The sequence below is a fragment of the Eublepharis macularius genome, chromosome 6 (assembly GCF_028583425.1).
Source record: "Eublepharis macularius isolate TG4126 chromosome 6, MPM_Emac_v1.0, whole genome shotgun sequence".
Lineage (NCBI taxonomy): Eukaryota > Metazoa > Chordata > Lepidosauria > Squamata > Eublepharidae > Eublepharis > Eublepharis macularius.
The window spans coordinates 105,239,948-105,266,256 of NC_072795.1; the positions used below are offsets into that span (position 1 = coordinate 105,239,948).

Genomic DNA, 26,309 nt, shown 5'->3' on the forward strand with positions numbered 1-26,309 from the left:
TCAGTTTCTCCAATAAGGATTTACTGGAAAGGAGAAAGTCCATCCCTGAGAAAAGAAGTAAAGTATATCTAAAGACAGAAGTAAGTGAACAGATTAATGGATCCCAACCATGGTACGAAGTAAATTAACAACAATGCTTCCATTTGGATGAGTAAAAAATTGTATGTGACAGGTTTCCTTAAGTTTAGAAGCACTTTCTGTAGCTATAATGATTGCACTTGAAGAACTATTATTTGTGAAATCAAGACAGTTCATGGCAACCTCCACATATTTTCCCTCAATTCTGCAAAAGGAGGCCTTTTGCCAGAGGGAAGTGAACATGAGGTCCAAAGGCTAGACAGAACACAACTGTGAACCACGCTTTATGAAGCCAATATTAGGTGTGAGTAGGACACCATCTGCCTTGTTGTACAGTATTTTGCTGAATGTTTTAAGGATGAAAACATTTACAGGAAGTCTGTGGTCCAGAAAATTTAAAAAGACAATGCTTAGAAAGCAGTATCCTAGACTCACTCTACAGCAGCAATTGTTGTTGACTGCTGAAGAAAACGTGTCTATGTTTGGCCAGCCCCACCAACTGACAACTGGTTCTAGGACAGTCATGGTGAGCAGCCTGACCCTTCCAAAGAGAGTCTGCAAGAGTATTTTTCTTGTCTACTCCAGGCATGATCCAGTACAGTACATCTTTGCCCCATAACTGGTATAGTATGTGTCCTGAAACTTGTTTTCTTTGCTTTTTCTATCTAGAACACTGAAGCAAATTGGACAACTTTGCTTCCAAAGACCGGCAAGAAAGCCACCAAAGGATTTGTATGCTAAAAAGAGCTCAAGAACATTAGCACTTATGAAACAGTAATGATAAGACGGGTAATAATGGAATAATGACGGGGTTTTTTTCAGGACAAGTAGTAGAAATAAATTTGAATTCTATACATGTTTATTTAAAAATATATACACTAAACTTTTAATTATTATTCTAACACAAAGGTTCTGATTTTGTACTCTGTACTTCAATAGTCCTTGGAGCACACAGCTTTATATTCCTTTATCCTTTTTTTCTGTATTCCCTTTTTGTTATAATGAAATAAAATATATATTTTTTAAAAAAATAACATTTAGTGTGATCTCTTGAGGATAGTTAAAACCAGGCCTGCCTGATAAGAGTACCCCACTGTTTACAGGGGATACCCTTTGGAGGCATCAATAGCAAAGAAAATGTGTACTGGTAAGGCAAAGAGAATTCCTTGCAGGAAGATTGTGATAACTCCTGTACAGCATGGACCATCTGAGGGCAGTTGAACCATTTGTATTGGGAGTTTCTAAGAGGATGGAAATTGCATAGAAAACAAACCTACCTCGTAGAGTCTGGTGAAGGGAACCACAAAAATGGTAGAAGCCATGAAACCTTGGGTATGCTGGGCCAGGACCATGATCTGTCAAGAGTAGGTCATAATCTTGATGGCCAAATGGGGGCAGAAAGGTTTGCGTATCAGGGGAAGATGCCAACCCCATGACAACACTGGTAGGCAGCCACCACTGCCATGCCCTTTGTGAACATCCTTGGAGCTCTAGATAGTCCAAAGGGGGAAACCTTGTATTGATACTGGAGTTGCCCAATTGCAAAGTGGAGAAAGTTGTGTAGCTGGGGCCTGTGTGGCTTAAGGCCAACATAAATTGAGAACCATCTTCTCCTATATGAACCTACCTGTTCACTCCAATCATCTTCATAGCCCTCTGCTTCTGCCCTTTGAGGCTAGATGGTGATTACCCAAGAAAGGGCCTTTCTCAGTTGTGGTGCCAAAACTTTCAAATTCACTCCCCAGAGAGATTAGTCTGAGACTCATTGTTGCCTTCCGCCAGCAAGTGCATACTTATTTTGCATGGCATATCCCCAATGACTGTTATTGACTCCCTGGTTTTGATCTTATGTATGTTTATATTATATACTTTATTTTAAATGTTGTTTTAATGTTGAAATTTTGAATGTTTTGATGTTTGCCACCTGAAGACTACCTGAGCATAAAGGTGGAACAGAAACGTTTTAAATAAATAACGCATAAATAAATCAATAAACAGAATTATGAGTCTCAATCTCAAGCAATTATGAGTCTTTAAATACAGGGTGGGGAAGGAAGGCAGCATGGTATAGTCTAACCTCATCGCATCTCAGAAGCGAAGATGAGTCAATACTTGGATGGGTGATCACCAAGGGAAGACTTTGCCGAGGAAGGCACTGGCATACCACCTCTGCTTCTCATCTGTCTTGACAGCCCCTTGCTAAAGTTGCCATAAGTCAACTGCAACTTAACAGCACATACACACAAATACAAGGCAAACTGAACTCCTTAAGTCCACAGTGGAAGAATGGATATGAGGTGCAGGGAAACTAGGTATAGTTCAAGTCACAGAAGCAGATCTGAATATCGGGCAGAGGGCAAGGAGCCAAAGTGAACAGTAATGACTGCAAGGGCCAGATGTAAGAAGTAGGGTAGAGATCAGAATAAAGGTCAGAATACTGAATAAGCAGTCCAAACTGCAGCAGATAAAGGAAAGAAGAATAGTCCAAGGTAGGCAGGATTAAGTTCCACGAAATCAGGATGTGTGAAAACAGGCAAAAAAAGCCAAACTTAGCCTAGGACATGTCCTCACATGCTGACAAATTGACCAGGAAGCAACTTGCAAGCTCAGGCTTTATAGTGTCCAAGACTTGCAAACTCACTTGTTGAGTCATGTACAGTCAAGGTGATCCTAATCCAGAAGAGAAACTGCATCCCATAAAGTGCTATTATATGCAGGATGCAGCAGCTGTGAGTATGCCACAGGCTGTGCAGTACTGGGCCTTACAGCAGTTCCTGTTTTGAGTCCCAACGCAGATGGTGACCATCCAAAAACATTTAGCAAAGATGAGATTGATAGCTGAAAAATTCTTCAGAGTGTAAGCCTCCCATCCATTTAAGATAAAGTAAAAACCAGGAATAGAACCCCATTCAGGTTTTCAGAAAAGCAATGCCTGTTGACTGATCTTATCTCCATTATGGCGTTTCTGTCATTGCCTGCTGATAAACTTTTCTGTGACTGATCCAATGCTGTGAAAGGCCTCTTAGAAGAAATCAGAAGATCTATACCTCTCCTGTAAAACAGAACTGTTCATAAAAGCATTTAAATCCTTATGATTGCTTGCAGGTGCCCTGAAAGACAGTCTTAATTGAACATTTAAGAGTTGGTTTAGTTCTTCTGTTCTTGGGATTATGTTACGTTGTGCTGATTTTATGGTTGTTACCTGCCTCAGGACCTGATCATTTGGGACAAAAGCAGGTTTATGAAGGTTTTAATTACAATAAATTTACTTCCAAGATGGTGGGACAATCTCTATTGCACTTTTCCCTTGAAAAACATTACATCTGTGAAGGGGGTCTAGATTGAACAATCGCATCAGAAGACTTCAGAATAGAAAGTAAAACTTTTTTTGTTACTGGAATTTAAATAAAGACTTCTACAACACAGAAGAGAATGTTGTACACTATGTACACATAGAAGACAGATCATTAGGTAAGCAAGAGAAATGGTTCCATCTCTGAATCACTGCAACTGTCTCTCTGGATGAACATTATTTGGGGCACCGACAGTGTGGCCAGCTGATCTCAATTTTTGAACGTCACTTATATGAAAGGCATCACTCATCATATTGCTGAACTGACCTCCCCTGCTCAAGAACAGGTACTCAGTTAGTTGCAGAAGTGAGGGTGGCAGAAGAAGCCAAACATCTTTCCCAAGGAAAATAGAAACCACATAACATGGGCAATGTACTGATCTGTTTAGTGAGCCAAAGTGCCTCAGTTCTTGGATTGTCACCAGGACACTCCTGAGTGGAAGATGGTACTATGGGTGTGTGCTAAGAAAAATTTCCATTTCAGTTTCAGTTCTGGGGTTTCTGAAATAATTCCATTTCTTTATTGGTTTATCCTGGCTTGGCTGGTGCCAGCACGAATTTGATCCACTTGTTTTGTTTACATGAGTTTCAGCATGTTGCATGGATGTTGCACAGATGCAATCTGTTCTTTTCGAAGTGGGGTGGGGAAGTGAGGCCCTGGGACAGCTGTTTTTGCATGCAACTGCATCAAAACTCCACAGAACACACACAGTCTTCCCTCTAAACCATTGACTCATCGAGTTTGAGAGCACACAGCGGGATTCCATGTTTATAGACCCCAAAGAATGTTTGGGGAAGGCGTGCACCAAACTGAGTGTTGGGCAGATGCACACACATGCACACAGTTCTTTTGGAGAGGAAGTTGAGGAAACGAGCTTCTAATGAAAAACTGCATCATCCAAAAACCCATCAATCCAGTAGGTTTCTCTTCAAGCACACGAAAACTCACACAACAGCGGACCCAAAGAAAGTGGCGCACACACAATGGCAAAAAGTGGCACTGGCATGGCATGCAAGCAGGGGAGAGAGCTCCATTGCCAATTGGCACAGTGCAGCAAATTTAAAAAAAAATCATGCTTTAGTGACACAGCTAATAAACTGTTACCTTTGAGTCCTGCTGTTATGTTATGTTCCCATGTGTCTTGTACTTTCATTCCCACAATGAGAGACTAATCCTCCTCACCCCAATTTGCTTGGAAACAGTCTGGGATTGCCTATTTAGACATGCCTCTTGCCTGTCCTTGCATTGTGCATAAAAATGCGCAGAAAGGGAATGACAGGTGTTGGTTTTCCCTTCAAAGGAAAGGAAGCCGAGGGAGGATTACTCCCATTTTTACTAGTAAAAGTGGGAGACTGGACAGGTTGCCAGCTGCTAGTCTCCCTTTCCAACTAAAAGAGTTAATCCAGAGTTGAATGAAAATGAAGAAACAATCACAGGCAGAGCTGAACAAGAGTCTTGTTTGTGCGCTCAAAAATAAATAATCTGATCAGCTTGATCCAGCCATGTGGAATACTGATCTGGAAAGAAATGGATGTGTGCGCGCGTGTGCATGCGCATGCATATATGCCTGGTACCTCCATACCGTTCAACACTGGGTTAACAGTTTTAATCAGAAAATCAGACAGAAAGCTTTCAGGGCAAGATTAAATTCCTCTTGGTGCTCCTCGACCAAGCGTATTTGGAGGACTTCTTTAGTCACCGTAGTGGCACTAGCACCATGACATCTAAGTGAAGGACAGCAGCAGAAAGTCACGGAATGGGCATGAAAAAGCTCCACAGGCCTGGGACCTCCTCAGTGTGGCTTCATTTTAATAATTTCTTATTCTTTCCAATTTTCATCCTAACCTGCATAACATGAGCCTTTGCGGCAACTGAGAGCTTGGAGATTGATAGAGACCCCCCCCCCCCCTCAAGCCAGTATGTGCAGGCCTGCATGGATGTTGCTAGCCTTTCCTTGCAAGTGCATTATTTTATTTATTTATTTAATTCAGCTTATATCATTTTGGTTTGGTTTTGGTTTTCATAGGAGTGAGGAGATAATTCTGGTGTAGTGGTTAAGAGTGCAGGACACTAATCTGGAGAACCAGGTTTGATTCCTGACTCCTCTGCTTGAAGCCAGCTGGGTGACCTTGGGTCACTCACAGCTTCTAGCTCTCTCAGCCCTACCCACCTCACAGGGTGTTTTGTTGTGGGGATAATAATGACACTTTGTAAACCACTCTGAGTGGGTGTTAAGTCATCCTGAAGGGCGGTATATATAAATCAAATGTTGTTGTTATACACCACCCTTCCTGCAGCTTACAAGAATGTACAGCATAAAAAAACCACATGAAGTGAGTAAAATCATCAGCAGCAGGTTACTAAAGCAGAAAAAACCTCCCAGTCTCCGGAGCCACTTTCCCTCAAATTATTTCTTTTTTGAGTGGGTAGGACTGCCCCACTTCCAGACCACCGAGAAAGGAAGTTTCACAGTAAGTGAAAACAAATCTTCCATTCTCTGGTGGTCCTGGGAGTGAGGGTGTCCTCTCTTCTGGGACATATAAAAGCAGTGTGCCCCAGGGAGGGTCAGTTGACCTCCGAGATTAGAGGGGGTGCTGCAGTAACCTTTTTCGAAAGGCTACTTCAGCCAAGGCGATCTTGTCTATTCTTTAGTGCCCAGTAAAGGAATGCACTGACTTCCAGGCTGCCACTTTACAGGCTGCCACTTTACATATCTCAAGTGAAAGGAAGGATTTAGATGCTGCCAAAGTTGTCACCCCCCTTAGGGAATGGGCTGTAATATGCTGGGGCAGCCCTAGGTTCCTCGTTTTATATGCCAAGATGATACACTCCCTAATACACCTACTCAAGGTAGGAGTAGATACATTCTTTCCCAGGGAGATACATTTGCTTCCTGAATGACACAAACAGTGTCTCTGACTTTCTCAACTGTTTTGTCCTATCCATGTAAAAGCTTAAGGCTCTGCAAACATCAAGGCAGTGCTACTCCCTTTCTTTACTGTGTGTCGGATTAGGACAGAATGATGGAAGAATGATCTCCTCACTCCTATGAAAAACTGGGTTTATTTTGGGGATGAAAGTTGGGTCAGGTCTTAGAACCACTTTATCTTTGTGAAAAACACAAAGTTGCCTATCGACTGATAGCACTTTGAGGTCTTGCTGAAGCAATATCTATTAGAAAGATGGTCTTAAAGATCATCTCCTTCATGGGAACTGACGCCATAGGCTTGAAGGGTTCCTTAGTTAACACTTTCAACACTATATTGAGATACCACATGTCCCCATAGGAGATTGATCAGTGTGGTTCTTCTCTCTTCATATGTGGATGTTGAGATAGTTCACCCTTCCTAGGACTCCTAATAGCTGAAATAGCTGACACCTGTCTTTTAAGGGTACTGATACTAAGACTCTTATCCAGTCCGTCTTGGAGGAACAGGAAAATCTCCCTAACTGAAGTGCTTAGAGGGTACCCTCCCCTATTCAAGCACCAGGCCTGAAAAACTTGCCAAGTATTATTGTAACTTCTGTTTGTGGAGCTCTTTCTAGATGCTAGCATAGTATGAATCACTGTCTCCGCATATGCCCACTCTTTCAACTGCTCGCACTCAACCTCCAGTCTGTGAGGCTTAATAGAGCTGGCTGAGGGTGTGGAATTGTCCCCTGGGTCATCAGGCCCTCTTGAAAAGGAAGATGCCACAGATCCATGATCAATAATCTCATCAACTCCTGGAACCATGCCCTCCTTGGCCAATAGGGCGCGACCAGTACCGCTTCCGTCTGTTGTTCGATGATCTTCTGCACCACTCTCTGGAGTAGTTGTATTGGAGGGAAGGCATACAGAAGTCGGCAAGGCCACTCACAGCTCAGGGCATCTACACTCCAGGTCTGAGGGTCCCTTCTCCTTGATATGTATTTCTGAACTTGACAGTTTTGGCTGTTTGCGAGAACAGGTCTACTTCTGCCTTTCTGAACCTCTGGCAGACTTGCCAGGATATTTCTCTGCACAACATCCACTCCACTTGATTCACTGCTTTCCTACTCAGCCAATCTGTTAATGAGTTGTCTTGTCCAGCGACATGTATAGCCTTTACTGATCTGTCTCTTTGCCCACTTCATGACAACACTGGCTTCTCTGTGAAGTGACTTGAACCTGGTACCTCTCTGCTTGCTGACATAGGCTTTTAACAGTCATGTTGTCTGTTTGCACTAATACATCGCAACCTGATAAGAGATCCTGGAGCTCCATTAATCCCCTCCTGATGGCTCTGAGTTCCAACAGATTTATGCTCTTGGACCTCTCCTCTTTCTTCCAGGTGCCCTGTGACATGTGACATTCTTCCCTGAGAATGTGCTCTCCAGCCCCACAGGCTGGCGTCCATGGTCATGACAATCCTTTTCAGCTCCCTGAGTGGAACTCCCTCAGAAATTTGGTCAGGTCCCACCACCAATTGAACTCTTGTGTTAAATTCTCCAGTAGCTGTACTAAGCTGTGCCTTTTGTGTGCTATAACATCTTGAGTCTATAAAAGAAATATCTGGAGAGATTGTGCGTGGAATCTTGACCACTATACCATGTTCTGGCAAGACACTATGGTCCCCAACAATTGTGCTAGTAGCATCACTCCACTTCTTGTTCCCAATGGACCATGTCTATCATAGATTGGAACTTTTTCTGTCTCTCTTGTGACAGGAACACTCTGTCCAGGGTTGTGTCTATAACCACTCCTAGATGTGTGATCTTCTGAGTAGGAAGGAGGGTGCTCTTCTCCTTGTTGATCACAAATTCATGGACTCTGAGAGAAACTTTTGTGTATTTTATTGCTTCCAGTCCCGTAGATAGTGATGAGGCTTTGATGAGAATGTCATCTAGATTAAGGAACAATTATAAGACCTGAAGCCTCAAGTGCACCACTAGAGCTACCAATATCTTGGTGAATATCTTGGACAATGATTTCAGGCAAAGAGTAATGCCTGATATTGGTAGTGCTTCCCATTGTACGCAAAGCGCAGAAATCTTCAGTGTGACTCTTATCAGGACATGCAAGTAGCCCTCCAAGAGATCAATGGAGGCCAAGAAGTCTGTTTTCTGCCCACGAAAACAGTGACCTTGCAAAGAGTGAATCTGCCACTAATGCTGAGTGAAGTGGCAGATCTTCAAAGTCCCTGCACAGAGCTTATTCTATCCTTCTATCACAGGGATCCCTGGGCAGGCCTTCTGCATCCACTGGTTGTGCTGAAATAAACGTAACGCTGGTCACTGGGTCATCCACCAGGGGAAACTTCACCTTCCTAGCAGCCTCTGGCAGTAATGAACAGAACTTATTAAAGACTGCATGAGAGGCTTTTGGTTTGGCTGGAGCTTCCCATTCTACCTTTATTAGATTGTAAAAGGCTGCCAGAAGAAGAATTCCTGACAGTGCCACCCCGACTTATTCATCCCTTCCTTGCTCCACGTTGGGCTGCTGCAGACTCAACCATACCCCCAACTGGTCCGATGGGCAGTGATGAAAAGAGGAGCCACCAAGCCAGATGGCTGGGGCCCTCATTAGCAGTCCACGTTGTGCAGAGGGTCTGGGGAGACCTAGCACCATTGGCCAGAGCCGGATCTAGGGTTGCCAGCACCTGGGGCATCCCAAGTCAGGCGGCGCCCCTGCCCCTGCCTGCGCGATAAGTGTGCATGCGCTCCCAGGAGTGCATGATGATGGCACTTCCGTGACATCATCATGCAGGGCGTCCCCCCCCCCAGAGCGTGCCACCTGCGTTGCCACTGGAGGGTTGGGAGCGCGCGGCAAGCCAGCCATCCCATCCACACTGCAGGTGCATGGCACGGGCAGCTTCCTACCCTTCCACGCCTCCGCGGCACTGGAGGGCCAGAAGTGAGCGGCAAGCTGGCTGCCCCGTCAGTGCTGCAGGCGCATGGTGCAGGGGGGGGACGGCTTCCTATCCCACCGGCACTGCCGCCGGAGGGCCAGGAGCATGCATTCCCAGACAGCTACCACTCGGTGCCCTCTGTTCGGCAGCGCTGGGGGCAAGTGACCCTTCTACCCTCTCGTAGATCCGGCCCTGCCGTTGGCTCTAGTGCCCCCCATTGCCTTGTTGGGGGCCAATACAAAGGCTGTGGGGCCCAGGCAGTGCCTAGGATTGTCAGCTCAGGTGCTACACTCAGCTCGCACAGCAACTTAGGAAGGGGGGTGGGATAAAACGCCAACCTCATCCTTCCCTAGAGCTAGCTGTAGATCCTTGTGCGTCCCAGCCGATTGCTGCCTTCTTCTCTCTGCTGCCCTAGATTGCTACTCTTGTCAGAGCGCAGTTGGAGCTGTCCTGCTCACAGGCAGGGCCAGAAAGACTGAGGATTCCAGGAATGAGTCCCTCCCCTCCAAGATCAAAAGAGATAGCTGACCCTGCATCGGAGAGGAGGAGCTGCATTCCCAGAAGTGAGGGCTGCCCCACTCCCAGGAACACCAGAGAATATTTCTGCAACCATGCGGCCAAATAGCAGAGAATAAAAAGGACTGTAACATTCATTTTAATCATACTAATTCCACCCTGATGACAGAAGTACAACATCTGACTTTTTCCCCCCTTCCAGATTATCACTTTGTGAGAGAACTATTTGCTTCTCCATATTCTTCATGTATAACAAGAATTTTTCTTTATCAGGAATCTCAAACATTTGCTTCCCTCAAGAACCTTGCAGTTCTCAATGTGCCTTAGTCAATACTTCTACAAGGATGCCAAAGTTTATAATATGTTAGAGAAACATGTATATTTATAAAATGATTAATAATAAAGATTTTGTCCACATACCTAATTCTCAACATGGCCAAATCTGGGGATATTTAAATCGAGATATTGGAGCCCTGAAAAGACAAGACAGAGCTTTCTGCAAACCTGAAAAAAGCTCCAACTGTGCTACTGGACACAGCAGCCAGCACCATGCAACTGGGCCATAGTTTTCCTGGGTAGGGGCTGCTAGGGGGAAAGGAGGAGAAAAAACTAAAGACTTCCTTCTCAGATAAAGAAATTGTAAAAACTTGGACTGTATAGTGTTAATGTAAGGAAGAGAAGATGTCATGATTTTGTGTATCCTCAATATGAATCTGAATAGAGTTACTCCTTTTGTCACTCTCAACAGTATCTTCACAAATATGGAGATCATATAATGAAGAACAGAGAGTGGTTACATCCTAGGAAGCTCTGGTTGGGCAATTCTGATGTGCAAAGCAATCAGGGCAGCAACACTTGCACATGCGAATCCAGTATTACTGAAAATAGCAGGAAGCCACTTTGCCCATGTAATATTAGATACTTGCAGTTACATTTGCACTGATCAGATACAGGTAGGTCTGTCCAGGTACCAAGATGTTGCCAGATCCAAATAAATCTATTCACTGAGTTTATGAACAGTTTGAAACTCTCCAGAATTTGAAAGCAACAGCAAGTTATTTTAGACAGGTTAACAAAAGAAGAGTCAGTGGCAGTAGCATAAGTTTAGATGCTGAAATTGAGCTCCAAAAGTACAAGAGTATATGGTATCAACCAAGTTCTAAAGACTTTGCTAACAGGTTAAGCATTGCACGAATTAGGAAAATTATGCAGCTACCTAAGCAATTAATAAGGATTGAGATTCAAGGAAGTATCTGGGTGTGTCTATCAAAGAAGCCTAAAAGTCTCTTCAAGCCAAAGACTGAACCACCCTATAGCTGACAGCAAGGATGCTATTTTTTCTAAGCACCAATAGTATATGCTATGCAGAAACAGTGCGGGAATGTGCCTGCAACAGAAGCAGGCTATAGAATAAAGTCTCAGGCAAAGGATAATTTCTGGATGATCCTTAAAAAAGAGTAACAAACATCTGGCAACCCTGAGATTTAAAGACCATTCATTCAACACTGACTTACTGAGAACATATCAACAAGAACACTGTGAACTCCAGCCACAAAGCCAGATTATCAGCTTCCATATAGGGACCATAAGCTAGCACAGAAGAGTTTCTCCTTTCTTGTTCAGGTAGACATAGATGAATATATTTGGCTTGGATCTTAGCCTAGCACTTCTGCAAGTTTAAGGATTTCTATCTGCAGAGCCATAGCTTTGGGATTGTGCCTTCCTAGTCACTCATCCTCGCCCTTCATTGTGGCAGAGGTGGTCCAGTCCAGATACAAATATGGTTCCCATTCCTCCCCTGTAGACCGTGAGGGCAGGCAGTTGGTCAATATTGGCAGGAAAGTTTTCTCTTCAGCCTCTCTGAACTTTCGGATTGCTATTTCTGAATCAATCATGGGCTTGTACAACCTCTTCCTTTGGGAAAGACTGTCTAATTATCTTCAGGACCTTCCATGAATTCATGGCCAGTGAATACTTAGCTGCTGTGAGATCAGAAATGACAGGTGATAGAACCTTTCACAGCTCTAGAACCAGAAATATCTGAGAGGAAAAGGTCTTGCTCTTAAAAATTCAGAGCAAGGCATATTTGTTGTAGGAGGCTTAGATGACAACTTTGATGACAAATAATGAGAACATGGCTTTAGGAGAGTGACGACAACTCCTTGCAGGAGTGCCAAAAGTGCCAAATACATGAATGCATCGCTTCCAAAAAAAGGAGACTCAAAAAGTAGGAGTTTGATGGACAGGCACAAGGTAGGATAGGCCATTTCACTGGTTGCCTCAAGATCCTTCTTCCACATTCACTTAAAAGTTTGGGGTCCATAAAATGTTTGACAATGCTAACCTCTCAAACAAAGGCCACTTTTTGCTGCTGCTCTCTGTATGGTCAGAAAAAAATTGAATGGAGAATGGCTAACTCCTATGTGTGGGAAGTGACTGAACATGGCTGTAATGGGGGCAGGTGAGAAATCCTAGTCTTCCAGAGTTGGAACGCTGGAGATTGTCATTGGCATTGGAACATTTCAAAGTGCAGGGCTGTACAGAACCCCGAAGAGCCAAGTAATATTTCAAACATAATTTTAATCTTAGTAAGACACAATAACCATTTCCACAAGAAAATGAACATCCACAGTACTCTAGTTGAATTTATATCCTTAGTACTAGATCGCTATTTATTACTCAAACTATGCTTACATCTCATTAAGTAAACTTATCAGGAAATTAAATGGCTTTACTAGCTATTATTTTCTAATTATGTCAAAGTATTTAAAGAACAATTCATATCCAGAAATCAATGGTCCTAAATACTTGCTAATTACACTTTTGTGTGCATTACAGACCAATTAAGTACAATTTCAACAGGGCCAGAAAGCAAACTAGAGATTTTCAGTATGCCACAGATCACATTCAAGGGGGAAAATAGAAGTTGAAAAACTAGATCTTGTCCTGCCATCTCCTTTGTTCCCCCAATCTTCCAAGGATCATTTGAATCTACACAAATGAAATGCACCACACTATGAGGAGCCACAAGACAGAACTGAGTGAAACGCCTTCCTCCACTGCTGGAGCAAGACTGATTCTCTTTCCCTACTGCAACCCCTTCAACAATGGTGCATTTATAGTTCAGAAGGATCCCCAGAACCATAGAGCACTTTTGTAACCAGCATCAGACCGGGGGCGGGGGGGGGGGGGTTCTCTACTCCAAATCCTTCCACCAGTTTTTCTGAATTGTTAACTGAATGTCAATAACCTTTGAAAATATTCATGGAAGACTTGAACATCCTGCTATGAGTTACAGATGGAAAAATATGATTTTTGCAATATGTGATAGAATAGGTGGCTTGTTTCTTTAGTTGGTCATCTGTGCAGCCGTACAATATGGGTTTTGTGCATCTGCAAAACAAAGTGTGAAACTATCTTGAACTAAAGTCTACCTATTGGTATTTCTAATCTGTAGGGGGGCAAGACTGTTTCTACACGAGGCACATGCCAACCTACTCAGCACTCACTGTAAACTGCCACAGTATTTATTTATGTTATAGTCCTCCTTTCTCACTGAGATCAAGGCATATTACACAGGGTGAGTCAGTACATCAGTTTCAAAGACATTTCAATAAACATACAATAGGGTATATATACATGCAAATGTGCAAAAACTTAAAACCGATAGAAATCCAATACAGACCTGATGAAATGCTGAAACATAGCACAAGCAATTCTAAGACTGACATATAGCAGGGTCATTCATACCGCAATAGTAGTAAAGTCTATGGTCCTTCCTAGAGATAGGCACGAATTGAGGGGGGGGGAAACGAACCATGCAGTTCATGGTTCGTTGTGTTTCAACCTTCCCCAAAATCAAATATTTATGAACACTGATAAATGCTGGGATTCATTTCCTTTTGCCACAATCAAGTACGTATTATCAAAACTCACTAAATGCTGTTTAAATTACAAAGAACAATGCTGTAAGCTCACAACCCTGAAGCTGATTTCAAATGCATAATACAAGTTTAGTAATATAGTCACACATATGTATCGCCAAACAATAGTTCTCAGACACATGAATCTTCCCAACAAGTCAATATGCAAGGAATAAAATATATGAAAATGTAGCTACAGGGTTTTAAAAAAGCAAGCAGCATCTCTACTCTTTGAACTGCTCTTTCCTCTGAGAGGTTAGTAGAGGGGCAAAGTTGTCTATTCCCGAATTCAAACAAACCCAAAGAAAAATCTGTTACATAAGACTACAATGTTTAGCCGATAAATTTTAAACATTTTGATTTAAAGACGTTTACTTTTTTAAATCAGGCAGATTTTGAAAACATGATAAAATGTAAGCCTTTTCAAATCATGGGTGGCAATGTTGTTTAGAGGAGGCACTCCTCTCCTCTCCCACATGGGACAGAAACTAGTTTATTTGGATTTGTAGCCTGAGATATAAAGGATCTTGGAGTAATACCAGAAAAATGTCTCTTCCCTGAACGGTTCACAACATATGTACTTAATGCAATTAGAGGAATAACTGAGATCCAGAAAAGGTCCAGCTCTTAATACTATCTAATTTCTGTTCTGATTTTCATCTTCCATGCTCATATACTAGAAGTTTCCATATTCCCCTCTAACACAGATCAGAGTGAACAGAGAAAAAAGTACACACATCCCATCAAACATTGCCTTGCTGATACAGTTGTTGAGAGATGACCAAGTTCTAGTTCAAAACAAAACAGACGCCATATCCCTTCTCCATCCAGTATGTGCCAGTGTAGTATACTGTTAGTGTCAGACTAGGATTTGGGAGACCCAGGTTTGAATCTACTCTCTGCCATGGAAGTTTGCTGGGTGACTTTTAGTTGATGTGGGTGAACCATCTCAGAGGGTTGTTGTGAGGATAAAATGAAGAAACGAGTCCCCAGTGGGGAAAAAAGTAGGGTATAAAGTAAAAAAATTTTAAAAATGTAAATCATAACTAGGGTTGTCAGTTGCATAAAGAAATTAATCAATCATGCGCAGGTTTAGCAGATTAAACTGCATCCATTTGCATGTCAGGAAAAACAGTTCCTATACCTTAGCTTCCTTTCCAATGGAATGATTTCACGGAAGGATTTCTGCTCACAGAGTATGACTTCCTTACAACCCCCTCCTGCTGCAGCCCAAAATTCCCCTGAAATGCTGCTTCTGAGGACAAGGGATCTACATGAAAAGCATGGGGGAGGGAAGGCACTTTGGCCTTCACAACCAGGGAGCAGCAGGGAAGTGAGGCTGCACAGGCCAAAATCCTTTTATTTACAAAAATTCTCCACTGGATTGAACCCAGTTTTTAGATGGTGCACACATGTCAGAGTAGACACCATTTCAATGTGCGTTTATGTACATGTATTGCTTTGGGTTAAATTCCAAACCAAGTTGCCAGTGCAATGGATAAAAGGAAACTGAGCAGGAGAATGTGACTCCTCCCCCTGCAAAGCACACACAGTCTAAGGATGCATTCTGAGGGGGCAGTCTTTGCACTAAAACTTGAGTTCTATCCATTTCTGAATCATTGACCTGAGCAGGCACAGACTCTTTCATGTTCTCCACAGAGACCATGAAGTAGTAATTACACTATATATTATATAGCATATAGTATACTATATATTACATAGTATAATTATACTACATAAAATGTTATGTTATGATTGGCTGAGTTTGCTGATCACAGAGGAAAGGAAGGAAGTGTCTAAAAATGGTGAAACAATTTTAGTGATTCTGCATATTCACAATTTGAACATAAAGAACATACAAATGCCACATAACAGATTCAACATATCCTACATGAAGTTTTACAAACAAAGCAAAGGGGTTAAAGCATCTTACCTTTTTATCTCTGGTCCGTACTTCTCCATAGAAATCTAGGGCTTCTTGTGCCTTTTGAAATCTTCCTCGATGTAACAAATATGCACAAATCATTACACCAGTTCGTCCCTTTCCAGCTTTGCAGTGGATTGCTGCGATGTTGCCATCTTCTCTAAGCCATAGGTCAAGATCTTCACAAAAAGGTTTGATAAGCTCTAGCTGTGGTGGATTATGGTCTTCAAAAGGATACTGTGCAACTATAAAAACAGAAAAGATTAATACAACTGAGAGTCAGTTAATATTACATCTAACAATGCTACTATCAAAGATGCAGATTATTAAAAATGTAAACTTTTCAGAAATGCTCAAATCATGACAGCTCTCCTGCCACCCCATATAGAAATGTTGGAGAAATTGATGTTTACTTTATCAAACTAATATTTCGCTACTCTGACATAAAATGCATAATTTTAACTAATTCAGCAAAAGTTGCAAATACACCAAGTATGAAAAGTGAAAGTGCAGCAAACTGCTGCACCTTGTACTATATTATCATATATATTTTTAATTTTTGCCATCTGAGATTTAGGAGCAAATGTGAAAACAGAAAAAAACAGATTTTATAACAAACAAAAACAAGCGTTTTCTGAGACAGGCTGCTGGTATGTTTCATAAACAGAACAAGTGTAGCCATTTATCTGGCTACTGAGTTAAAGATTATGATAATACTGTGCTTATATACTGCTCTTCTACACAGATTGGTGCCCACTCAGAACACTGAACAAAGTCAGTGTTGTTATTATCCCCATAATGCAGCTGGGAAGCTAGGGCTGAGAGGAGTGGCTTAACCAGGGCCATTTACTGAGCCCATGGCAGTAGTGGGATTTGAACCAGCAGAGTGCTGATTTGCCGTCTAACCTCTTAATCACTATGTTACAGCTGCTCTCATTGAGAGTATATATCCAACACCATTATCTACACTATTCAATATTGTATCACTATCAAACAAGTTACAGAGTAATAAATGTAGACAAAAGTAGTCATATTTAAACCATCAATTTATATGTGAAAAATAGTAGCATTGCCTCCAGCAACGCAGGGCTATGTTAGCTACTTTTTTCCAGTCTGTATCCATGTTACAGTCCTTCGTGAAGAGAGCTGGAAAAGGTTGATCATAGCAGACCAGGTCAAAAGGACAGCAGATTCCAGGTACTAGCTTCTACTAACTACAGCAAGCTAGATCAAAGCAAAGGAAGACAAAATAAAAGGCCCCACCTGTTCCCCTGATGAAGATGCAGCACCTTCTTGGTGCATAAATACATCTTGAGTTTGGGTGCAGTAAAAATCTTCAGTACATGAAGTATATGTACATCTTTGGTACATAAAGAAATTATTCTCTTATACTGTAGACTAGCCTACATTCAAATCTTCATATTGTGTGTTTTTGAGTGAACAAAATATCTTTAAAAGCATTTCACTCATTCCAAGAGAAAAACTATTTCACAGGAGATTCTTCTTTCAGCAGTTCCCAAAATTTCCAAGTCTCCCATTGGAAAAAAAGGACCCCTGGGGAAAAAAACAAAAACAAATCTCCCCCAGCCCCAAATTTTTGGGACCTTTACATCTCTATGCTCCACTCCAGAGGTTTCTATAAGATTATTGGGCAAATTTTCTATCTAGAAGATATTATAACAGATGCTTGGTTTCACAGTTCTCAAAACTGTGAATTTGTGTCTGCAGAGATCACGTGCATCTTCTTCACAAAAAAAAGTTTTAGACAGAGTTGAGAAAAGACCTTAATCCCATTGTTCTTTTGCAATTTTATGTACCCCTTACTTCTTATGTGCATAGTTCAAAAAATTCAATGGGAGCAGAATAGATCTGCACAAGAAGCTAAGTGTGAGGAGGGAGGGGCAAGCAGGAAAAATGAAAGTGAAATCTTTTGAGCAGAATATTCCACAAGTCTTTGGATCTTTGTGTGTATAGCCTGAGATTTATCATATTATTCTTTCCCTGGAGGAGAAAACCTATAAAGGCAGCAGGCTGTAAAAGAGACCCAGTTTGGGAATATTTTAATGAAGTTCCTCTACCTATGGGTAAGGCAGGCATGTATGCAAAATGCAAAATACTGCAACAAAGAAATGCAAGGCCTGGTGGCCCAAATGAAACAACATCATGAGAAGTGCGGTGATGAAAATGACAAAAGGAACATGTTTGAACTGGCAGGATCTTCAGATCGGTAAACATTTTGATTTCATCATATTTAAAGACTGCCTTGAGGAACTGTCATGTTTGAGCAAAATTATATTTGTTATTATTATTACTGCATGTTACTGTCATTTTGATACAGCTGTTATAAAGAAGAGCTGAAGCAAATATTCTTTTTGGGACAGTACGGAGTGGCAGTGAATACAATGAGTAATACTAAATAAGCAGAAATGGTATAAATAATAAAATAATGGCATTGACTTTTTTGTTTAGGAGAATCCATTGTCAACATAAAGGATTCAGGAAACTATCCGCCTTTGAAATCACCATCCTCCTATTCTACTGTTTCAGAGCTATCTGTCCAGGATAGTGTTTCAGTCACATCATATACATCACACATCCACAGTATTATCACCTAAAAGAAAGAAAAAAAAGCCAACCACCCAGGAACGGCCATAGATAAGTTTGTGATAAAACCCAGCAGATTAGAGAAAGAGTTAATTGATGAAAAAATTGCCTGGTTTGTTTACATAACAAACTCTTCTTTCTGTCTGATTGAAAACCCACATTTAATTAATATGGTTCAGTCACTGAGATCAGGATACAATCCACCCAGCAGAGCAGATGTTTCAGGGAAACTGCTGGATAAAGTGTGTGACAGAAATGGAGCAATGTGCCACAGCTCTAGAGGGTAACATTGTTAACCTAAGTCTTGATGGGTGGAGTAGTGTCCACAATGACCCTGCTTGTTTAACAACAGAAGGGAACGTCTTCCTTACAGAAACAACTGATACATCAGGAAATGCACACACAGCAGAATACTTACCAGAAGTGGCAGCAAAAGCTATAATAACATGTGAACAAAAATTCGAATGTCTAGCACGTGGTTTGGTCACAGACAATGCCGCAAATGTATCCAAGATGAGAAGAAATTTAGAAGAGCAGGAAGAGAATACAAAGCTAGCAACATACGGCTGCAGTGCTCATTTGCTGCACTTCCTAGCCAAAGATGTTCCAGAAATAAGACTAATGTTGTTGAAATTGCTAAATACTTCCATAACAATGATTTTGCTGCAGCAGCTCTGAAAAGAATGGGTGGAACCAAGCTAACACTTCCACAAGATGTTAGATGGAACTCTGTAGTGGACTGTTTTGAGCAGTATATCAAGAACTGGCCTATTCTGATGACAGTTTGTGAACAAAATCGACAGAAAATAGATGGCACTGTCACAGCCAAAATCTTCAACATTGGGCTTAAGAGAAATGTTGGGAACATATGCTGAGCATCCTGAAACTCATTTCTGAAGCTTTAAACAAAATACAGAAAAATCGCTGTTTTATTGTTGATGCTATTGAAATTTGGAAGGAACAGAATGATAGAATTAAATTACAAGCATTAAAAAAAATGGGACAAGCACTGTTTCTGGCTCATTTGATTGCAAATATTGTCAATATCTGGTACCGGGGTCAAGTAAGCTATGACATGAGTATTCATCTGTAATGCCAACTACAGGGCTAAGGGGGAACTATTCAAGAAATGTATGTTTGCTGATGATGTTTTAAAGAAAGTCACACCAGTGAACAGGTGGAAGTCATTTAAGCACTTGGATTTAGAGACTGTTGAAGCAATGATTTCACTTTTAACAGCAATAGCTTCTTCTGATGGCATAGAAAGAATATTCTCTTCCTTTGGACTCATTCTAAACTGAGAAATCGTTTGGGACCTTATAAAGCAGGAAAGCCTGTTTTTATTTTCCAGATTATGAACAAACAAGAAGATGAAGATGAGAGAGCTACCGATGACAGTAATGTTTTTCATTTGTGGACTGGGCTGACAGTCTAAGGTGTTTTTTTTAAGGTTATTTTGTTTAACCACGTAAATTAACAAACGTGGATGTTTAAATACATATATGTTATTGTTTTAGTTAAATAAAGCTATTTAAATTGTTATTAAGCTAATGATTATTTTTCTCCTTCCAATAACGTACAGCAAAAAGTTGTTAAAATATAAATTATTAACCTATTAAACTGGAGATAGATAATTATGAAACTACTGTGAGGTGAACTATGTTGTGCTTCTAACAGTTTAACCAAATTAGTAATTTTTTGATATAACTGTAAAACCAATCTGAAAAGTTATTCTAAAAATGAAACCTTCACTTGGTTGCAAATATTAAGAATATACTAGCAAGAATGCAGTGTTCAAGTCATAATAGATACGACATTTTATCTGCAAAATGCTGAGCAATACAGTCACCGTGGCCACCGATCAGTCCACTTCCTCCTGCAGGTCAGATCTCAACAGGTCTCTGGTGACCTGGAACAGCTCTGCTGGGCTACACTCTGCAGAAGCAGTGGTGGCAGGAAGTGATTCTTTGTTGTCATCACCACCACAGAGTAGTTTAAAAAGAACTTTCATCTGTATCTTACTGGATTTATCCTGATTCTCCTTCCACTTTTGCTCTAGCCAGGGCTCATTTCGAGGGGGAACGCACCGGAACGGTGTTCTGGCAGTTCCCCCAAGTCAGATGGCCCCGCCATCTGACTTTAGAGCCGTTTAGGCCTCGATTGGGGCCAAAATGGCCCAAATCCAGGCCAAAACGTCCTGGATCAGGTCAGTGCTGGGCCCGGCACCGACCTGATCCAGGACATTTTGACCCACACCCAAAGTGGCCACTTTAGGCCTGTTTCAGGGCTGAAATGGCCCAGATCAGGTCAGTGCCAGGCCCCCGCCCAGCACCAACCTGGTCCCGGCCGTTTCGGCCCTGATCCAGGCCAAAAGTGGCCATTTTAGGCCATTTTCATCCTGTTTAAGGGCCGAAATGGCCCAGATCGAATTGGTGCCGGGTGGGAGAAGCCTCCCGCCCAACACCAACCTGGTCCTGGCTGTTTCGGCCCTGATGTGGGCCGAAACGGCCCAGATTGGGTCAGTGCCAGGCGAGAGAAGCCCCCCCCCACCTGGCACTGACCTGATCCCAGCTGTTTCGGCCCCGATCCAGGCCAAAACGTGCCAAAATTGGCCATTTTGGTCCTGTTTTGGCCTGGATTGGGGCCAAAAGGGCCCTGATCGGGCCACTGCCAGGTGGAGAAACACTCCCCTGTCTGGTAGCAGCCAAATCCCAGCCATTTCAGCCCAATCAAGGGGTGTGGCATATGCTAATGAGGTATGCTAATGAGTTCATGCAGCTCTTTTTCTATGAAATGACCCCTGGCTCTAGCCATCTTCCTTGTCTTTTGAGTGCATGCAGCCCCTCATTAAACCAAAGGTCTAACCTGGGCTCAACCACTTCTATACAACTATTATGCAACTAATAGCCTACAGCAGGACTGTACAATTTGTGCCCCAACTGTAACAGACATCAGCCATATATCGTGCTTGGGCTAGCTATCTGTCAATCTTCTGGCAGGAATCCAAAATTGTTTTATTCAAGCCTTTGGTGGGCCACTATATGTGGTAGACAGGATATATTTAACTTGGTGAGTCATATTGTGTTCTAGTCTAGAAATATAGTTAAAATGTTTGATATTATAATATTAAAGTTAAGAATTTCCTAACATCCAATTCAATCAACTAGGTAAGTATATAAGATATGTAGAGTATACTGCTGGTATATTCTCTTACCAAAAAAGCCATCAGTACATTTTAATTGAAGGATAAAAAGGTGAGGTACTCCCAAGAATTCAGACTAAAGACCCAACAAAAAACACCAGACTTACTGCACTATTCACTATATCAGATGCTGCTCCTTGCATCAATAAAATTCTAGATTTGTTAACACTACTCTAGAATATAAATTCCTTATATTTTATGTAAAGATAAGATGAGCACTTTAACACTACTGAAGATTGTAGCTGTTACTTCACTCTGAATGGAAAGGATGAGATAATTCTGAATCCCTGTCAGTCATACATGTACCTGGATAAATTACATGTAATAGATTAAAAGCAGAAATGAAAGGGTGATGAGAGAACCGAAACAGGGTTTTATTTAAAAAAAAGGGAGGGGTGGATTTATCCTTATAACAAGTTATGAAAAGAAACATTCATTATGTAGTACTGCTTTGTTTATTCTGCAAATCGATATGTAAAACACAGACATTTTATAATCTTCCACAAGAATAAGAAAGACCAATCTCCATCAACTATAATACCCAAGTCCGAAGTAAAAAAATTTTTTCCCAAAACCACCACTGTTGGTGGTATTCTGTATCTATGTTAATCTGTATTAAGCTGGAGCAGCTTGTATTCTGTATACTCAGTCCCAGCCATATTTAATTACAACAGTGAAAAACAATGACCCACATGGCATACTTGTTCCTATAGCCACTATTATTCCAGTTACCATACTAACATGTAACAGGAATCTATGAACAAACAATACTGCAAGGACTGCCATCTATACTACTTTGAAAGACTCATACAGCAATACTATGTGATGATAGATATAAGACACACACTTTAGGAATATCAACAAAGGTGTCTGCCGCTGGTGACAGATTTTTATAAGCTTTCTCACCCAAGAATGTCTGAAAACCTTTTTCAAAAGCTCTATGCAGAAAATCTATGTTCTGTTCTCCGTAGAGGAAATGTTTGATTCTACAATCTTAGAACATATTACTTTGTTCATTCTACCCACTCCTAAATACAATTTAATCCAAACCATATTCTCTGCAGCTTAGCTAGACCAAACTTTACCTTCTCAAAAAACCTACTACCAACAATGTCAAAGGTAACTTGTTTTATGAGTATTTATTTTTTTTAAAAAGTATTTTTATGTTAACGTAAGAAACTCGGCTTTAATACAACAGCAATGTTTTATGCGCATCTGATGCACAAAAAAATACTTTTACATTAATAGACCTTATTTTCAGTTTCAAAATTCCTATCACACAATGTTTATTATCTGGGACCAACACAGGAACAGCTTAAAGCAAGCTAATAAGGAATACGTGACTTCCAATAATTCTATTTTGCTCCTGTGTTTGACAGAAGAGTTAAAAATTAGAGGAATATAACAAGGCAAAACCATAAACGCACCTCGGCAATTAAATTTGGCGGTGTCATAATGTCTTTCAGCACATCTGAAAAAAAAATAAGGCCACATTAAATTAAATACAAACTGATCACCAAAGACACCATATATAATATTCAAACATCTTAACATCATACCCATAAGCAGAACATACACATATTATGCCTGTTACACTTAGTATATGAATATATAGAACTCTCAGATGTTCCCCTGAACATATGGATACATCTGAATGTATTTGAAGATAGAACTTAATACAGCATTTTAAAAATAACTGGTTTTTCTTGAAGGCGCCTTGTAATAAATATATTTATTATGCAAAACTATGTGTACTTAAGTTCTAAAAACTTTCAAGGGAACACAATATAATAGAACTATTACGCTACTATTAAGGACTCTTAGTCATTATCCAATGTGACATGAAGGTGAGAGTGCTAGATTCTGAAATGCACTAGGTGTCCTTGTGTCAGTCCCACACTCTCATCCTAGAGTATCTCAAAGGATCATGGGGGGGGGTGACGAGATACACTACCATGAGCTGAGCTCCTTGGAAGGACATAATAAAGTAATCCATTAAAATGAACTCCACATGTGAATCAAATTGTCAACTGGCTAGTGGTCAAGCAGCAGCTAACCTCCCAACCTCCCAATTCCAGGCACAATGTCACTCACAAAGCCAAATGAACTGACTGTGGGTGAGAAGCTGAAAGCACCTCTAGAAGATACTTTTCTTTACAGATGGGCCCTCATTTTAACTTGTTCCATGCAGTCATGTAGCAGTTCCATAGAACTGCTTCTTTAAAAAAAAGTCTAAATGGGCTTGGAACAACATCGCGGGGGGAGGAAAGATTCCTGGCTCCCCTAACAGTTTTCTCATGTGAAAGTCATGTGGGGAGAATCGTTTCATCAATTTTGTTGCTCCACATGGAGCATCTGTGAACAAATTCTCCATACGAAGCAGCAAAATCAGCAAAACAACCCCCCACCCCCATGTAATTTTCATGAGAGAAAACTGCTTGGGGGAAGACGATGACCTTTCCTCACTCCCGCAGCACCATTCCAAGCCTGTTTGGGCTCTCTGTTTTGGGATTGTTGTTTAGAAATAGTTCCCTGCACCTGCTATCTGACTGCAGGGAGCATGTTAAAACAAGTGCACACCCATGCAGAAAAGTATCGTCTAGAGGTGCTCTGAGAGGCATGTCAAGTTCAAGCACAGAAAACAGGGTTAACATACCTGTAACTTATGTTCATCGAGTTCTTCTGTGCTGACACACATGGGGACTGCGCAGTCCCCATGTGTGGAGGCACAGAAGAACGAAGATGAACGTCGTGTTAGTTGATGACAGGTATGAAAGTATGTATAGCAAAGGAGGATATTTTGGATTGTTTTCAACATATATCTGGAAAACTTTACCAGACTCTTCTTGAAAGAAGACCCAGACCACCACTCTTGCTGCATCCCCTTTCTTTAATCTCATGCTAATACATACAATTCTTACTCCTGTTAGTTCACCTCAGACAGAATTGCAAAGTATTTTCCCACAATAAATGCTGAATTTGCAGTTACTCCAGGGCGCTCATTTACGCACCAATGTGTGTGATGTGGTTTGCAAAAAAATTAAGAGACAACCAACAAACCTAAAGGACAGGAAAGGAAAACACTGTCTTGGTGAATTGTACAATTTGTTCTGATGATGAAGACTGATAGAGAGAAGAGCCAGGAAGGGTTTGAGCAGATTATATCCCTGACTATGGCTCCTCTTTAAAACAGGACAGAAACTCTGCCCACAAAGAATCAGGGACGGACATGGGATCATGCACACATACACGTACAACCATTAAGTACACACTTCTCACTATGAACATCCAAAAAACACCGTGCTTGGATGATCCCTGAATAGAATCTAGAACAAATAACTGGATGCATTGTCTTGCTCAAGACAAATAACAAGCACCAAAATTAAAGAAATGACAATAATTTAGATCAATTATGTCATTTTGTATGTTTGCTAAGTCCAGATGATGCTAAGAACTTAGCTCCTGAGATCAAGAGGATGACTGTTAGAGAAACATTTATGACTCTATAATGAAACGACTGAGGCGCAAGCGAATAAGCACTATTAATTCTTATTAAATACTGAGAAAAACTGTTCTGTGGTTTAATTCAGAACACAGTTCTGGATTGTCAGTTGTCGACAATGAAAGCCTCTCCACTTCTCCCAGTATGACCTATTAGTATGCATACATAGAGAAGTTTGCAAACATCAGCATGTCTATTTTAGAAAGAAAATTAATATTCTTATTTTACTGTTATGTTGTAAAACAGGGGCTTTTAATCATAGAAGAGGCTCTAGATTACTTATGCAAGGGCAGTTTATTTATATACAGCCAAATTCTCATCATAACAAATACTCTAGATTAATGCAATTGGCTATCCGGAAGCCAGTTATTGCAAAATATGTAATTTCAACTAAAAATAAAATCATATAGGAAATTCAAATTAAAAATCTGCAAGTTGTGAACCCATGAAGAATCACAGCAAAAAAATAATCAATTGAAAAATTTCTATCTTCATTATAGTATAGTAATACAAGACGGCTGAGTTTCAAGGGGAAGTGAGTGGTTTCCCTGAAATCTAGTGCTATAGCAAAGGCACCACTCAGTGCCGACTGCTAAGCCAACCTGAATAGTACAACACATGCAGGATATATTTTTTAACTTGTTCTGCATTCTACGTGGGAAAGCTGATGGGGCAGGAGGAGACTGGAGCGAACAAACATTTCCTGACCCAGATTTCTACACACTTCCTATTGCAGGATATTATACTATTACCTTTGAAGGTAAATGGGGCAGGGGAGAACTCTCTTAGATTCAAAACGGTTAGAGTCCTTAAAGCTGGACTGGCTTAAACAAGATAATTTCCCCACCCACCCAATGACTCAACATGTTGTTCCTCCTGGAACATGCTTAGTTCTCATTAGGAGGATGCTGAAGTTTGAATTTGTACACCTGGAACATTCCTTATGCCTGTAGAATTTCCTACTTGTTTATTGGCCTGATTTTGCTTCTTTTATGATCACCACAAAATACCAACTGTATTATTAGGTATGTTTCCTGTAGGCATAATATATAATACCTTTGTAAGAACCAAAAAAATTCAGGGTCATATAGCTTTTCCCCCCACCCCATCAGATTCCATGAAAATAAGTTTAGTTGTCAATTTGATTTTTCGATTGAATCTAGTCCCTCTTCTAGGTCCATAAAAATGCGCCCATTTTTAACAAAGGGCATCTGGTCAGCAGCAGAAGAGTTTTCTTTTTGATTCCTTGCAGATAAGCCACATGATGCCAACCCAAAATCTTCCAGGTAGCGGCATGATGTCTCATCCGCAGCTCCGTTTACTTTGGTGGACTGATG

At 41.1% G+C, this 26,309-nt stretch overlaps 1 protein-coding gene across 1 annotated transcript in view; it reads right to left on the reverse strand.

Annotated features, from left to right (window-relative positions):
• Positions 1–26,309, reverse strand: part of PTEN (phosphatase and tensin homolog) — a 66,895-nt gene that overhangs the window by 11,591 nt on the left and 28,995 nt on the right. The window contains exons 4-5 of the mRNA XM_054982959.1: positions 22,898–22,941; positions 15,674–15,909 (exon numbers count right to left, since the gene is read on the reverse strand). Of these exons, the coding sequence (XP_054838934.1) occupies positions 15,674–15,909; positions 22,898–22,941 (280 nt within the window). The remainder of the gene's footprint in view (positions 1–15,673; positions 15,910–22,897; positions 22,942–26,309) is intronic.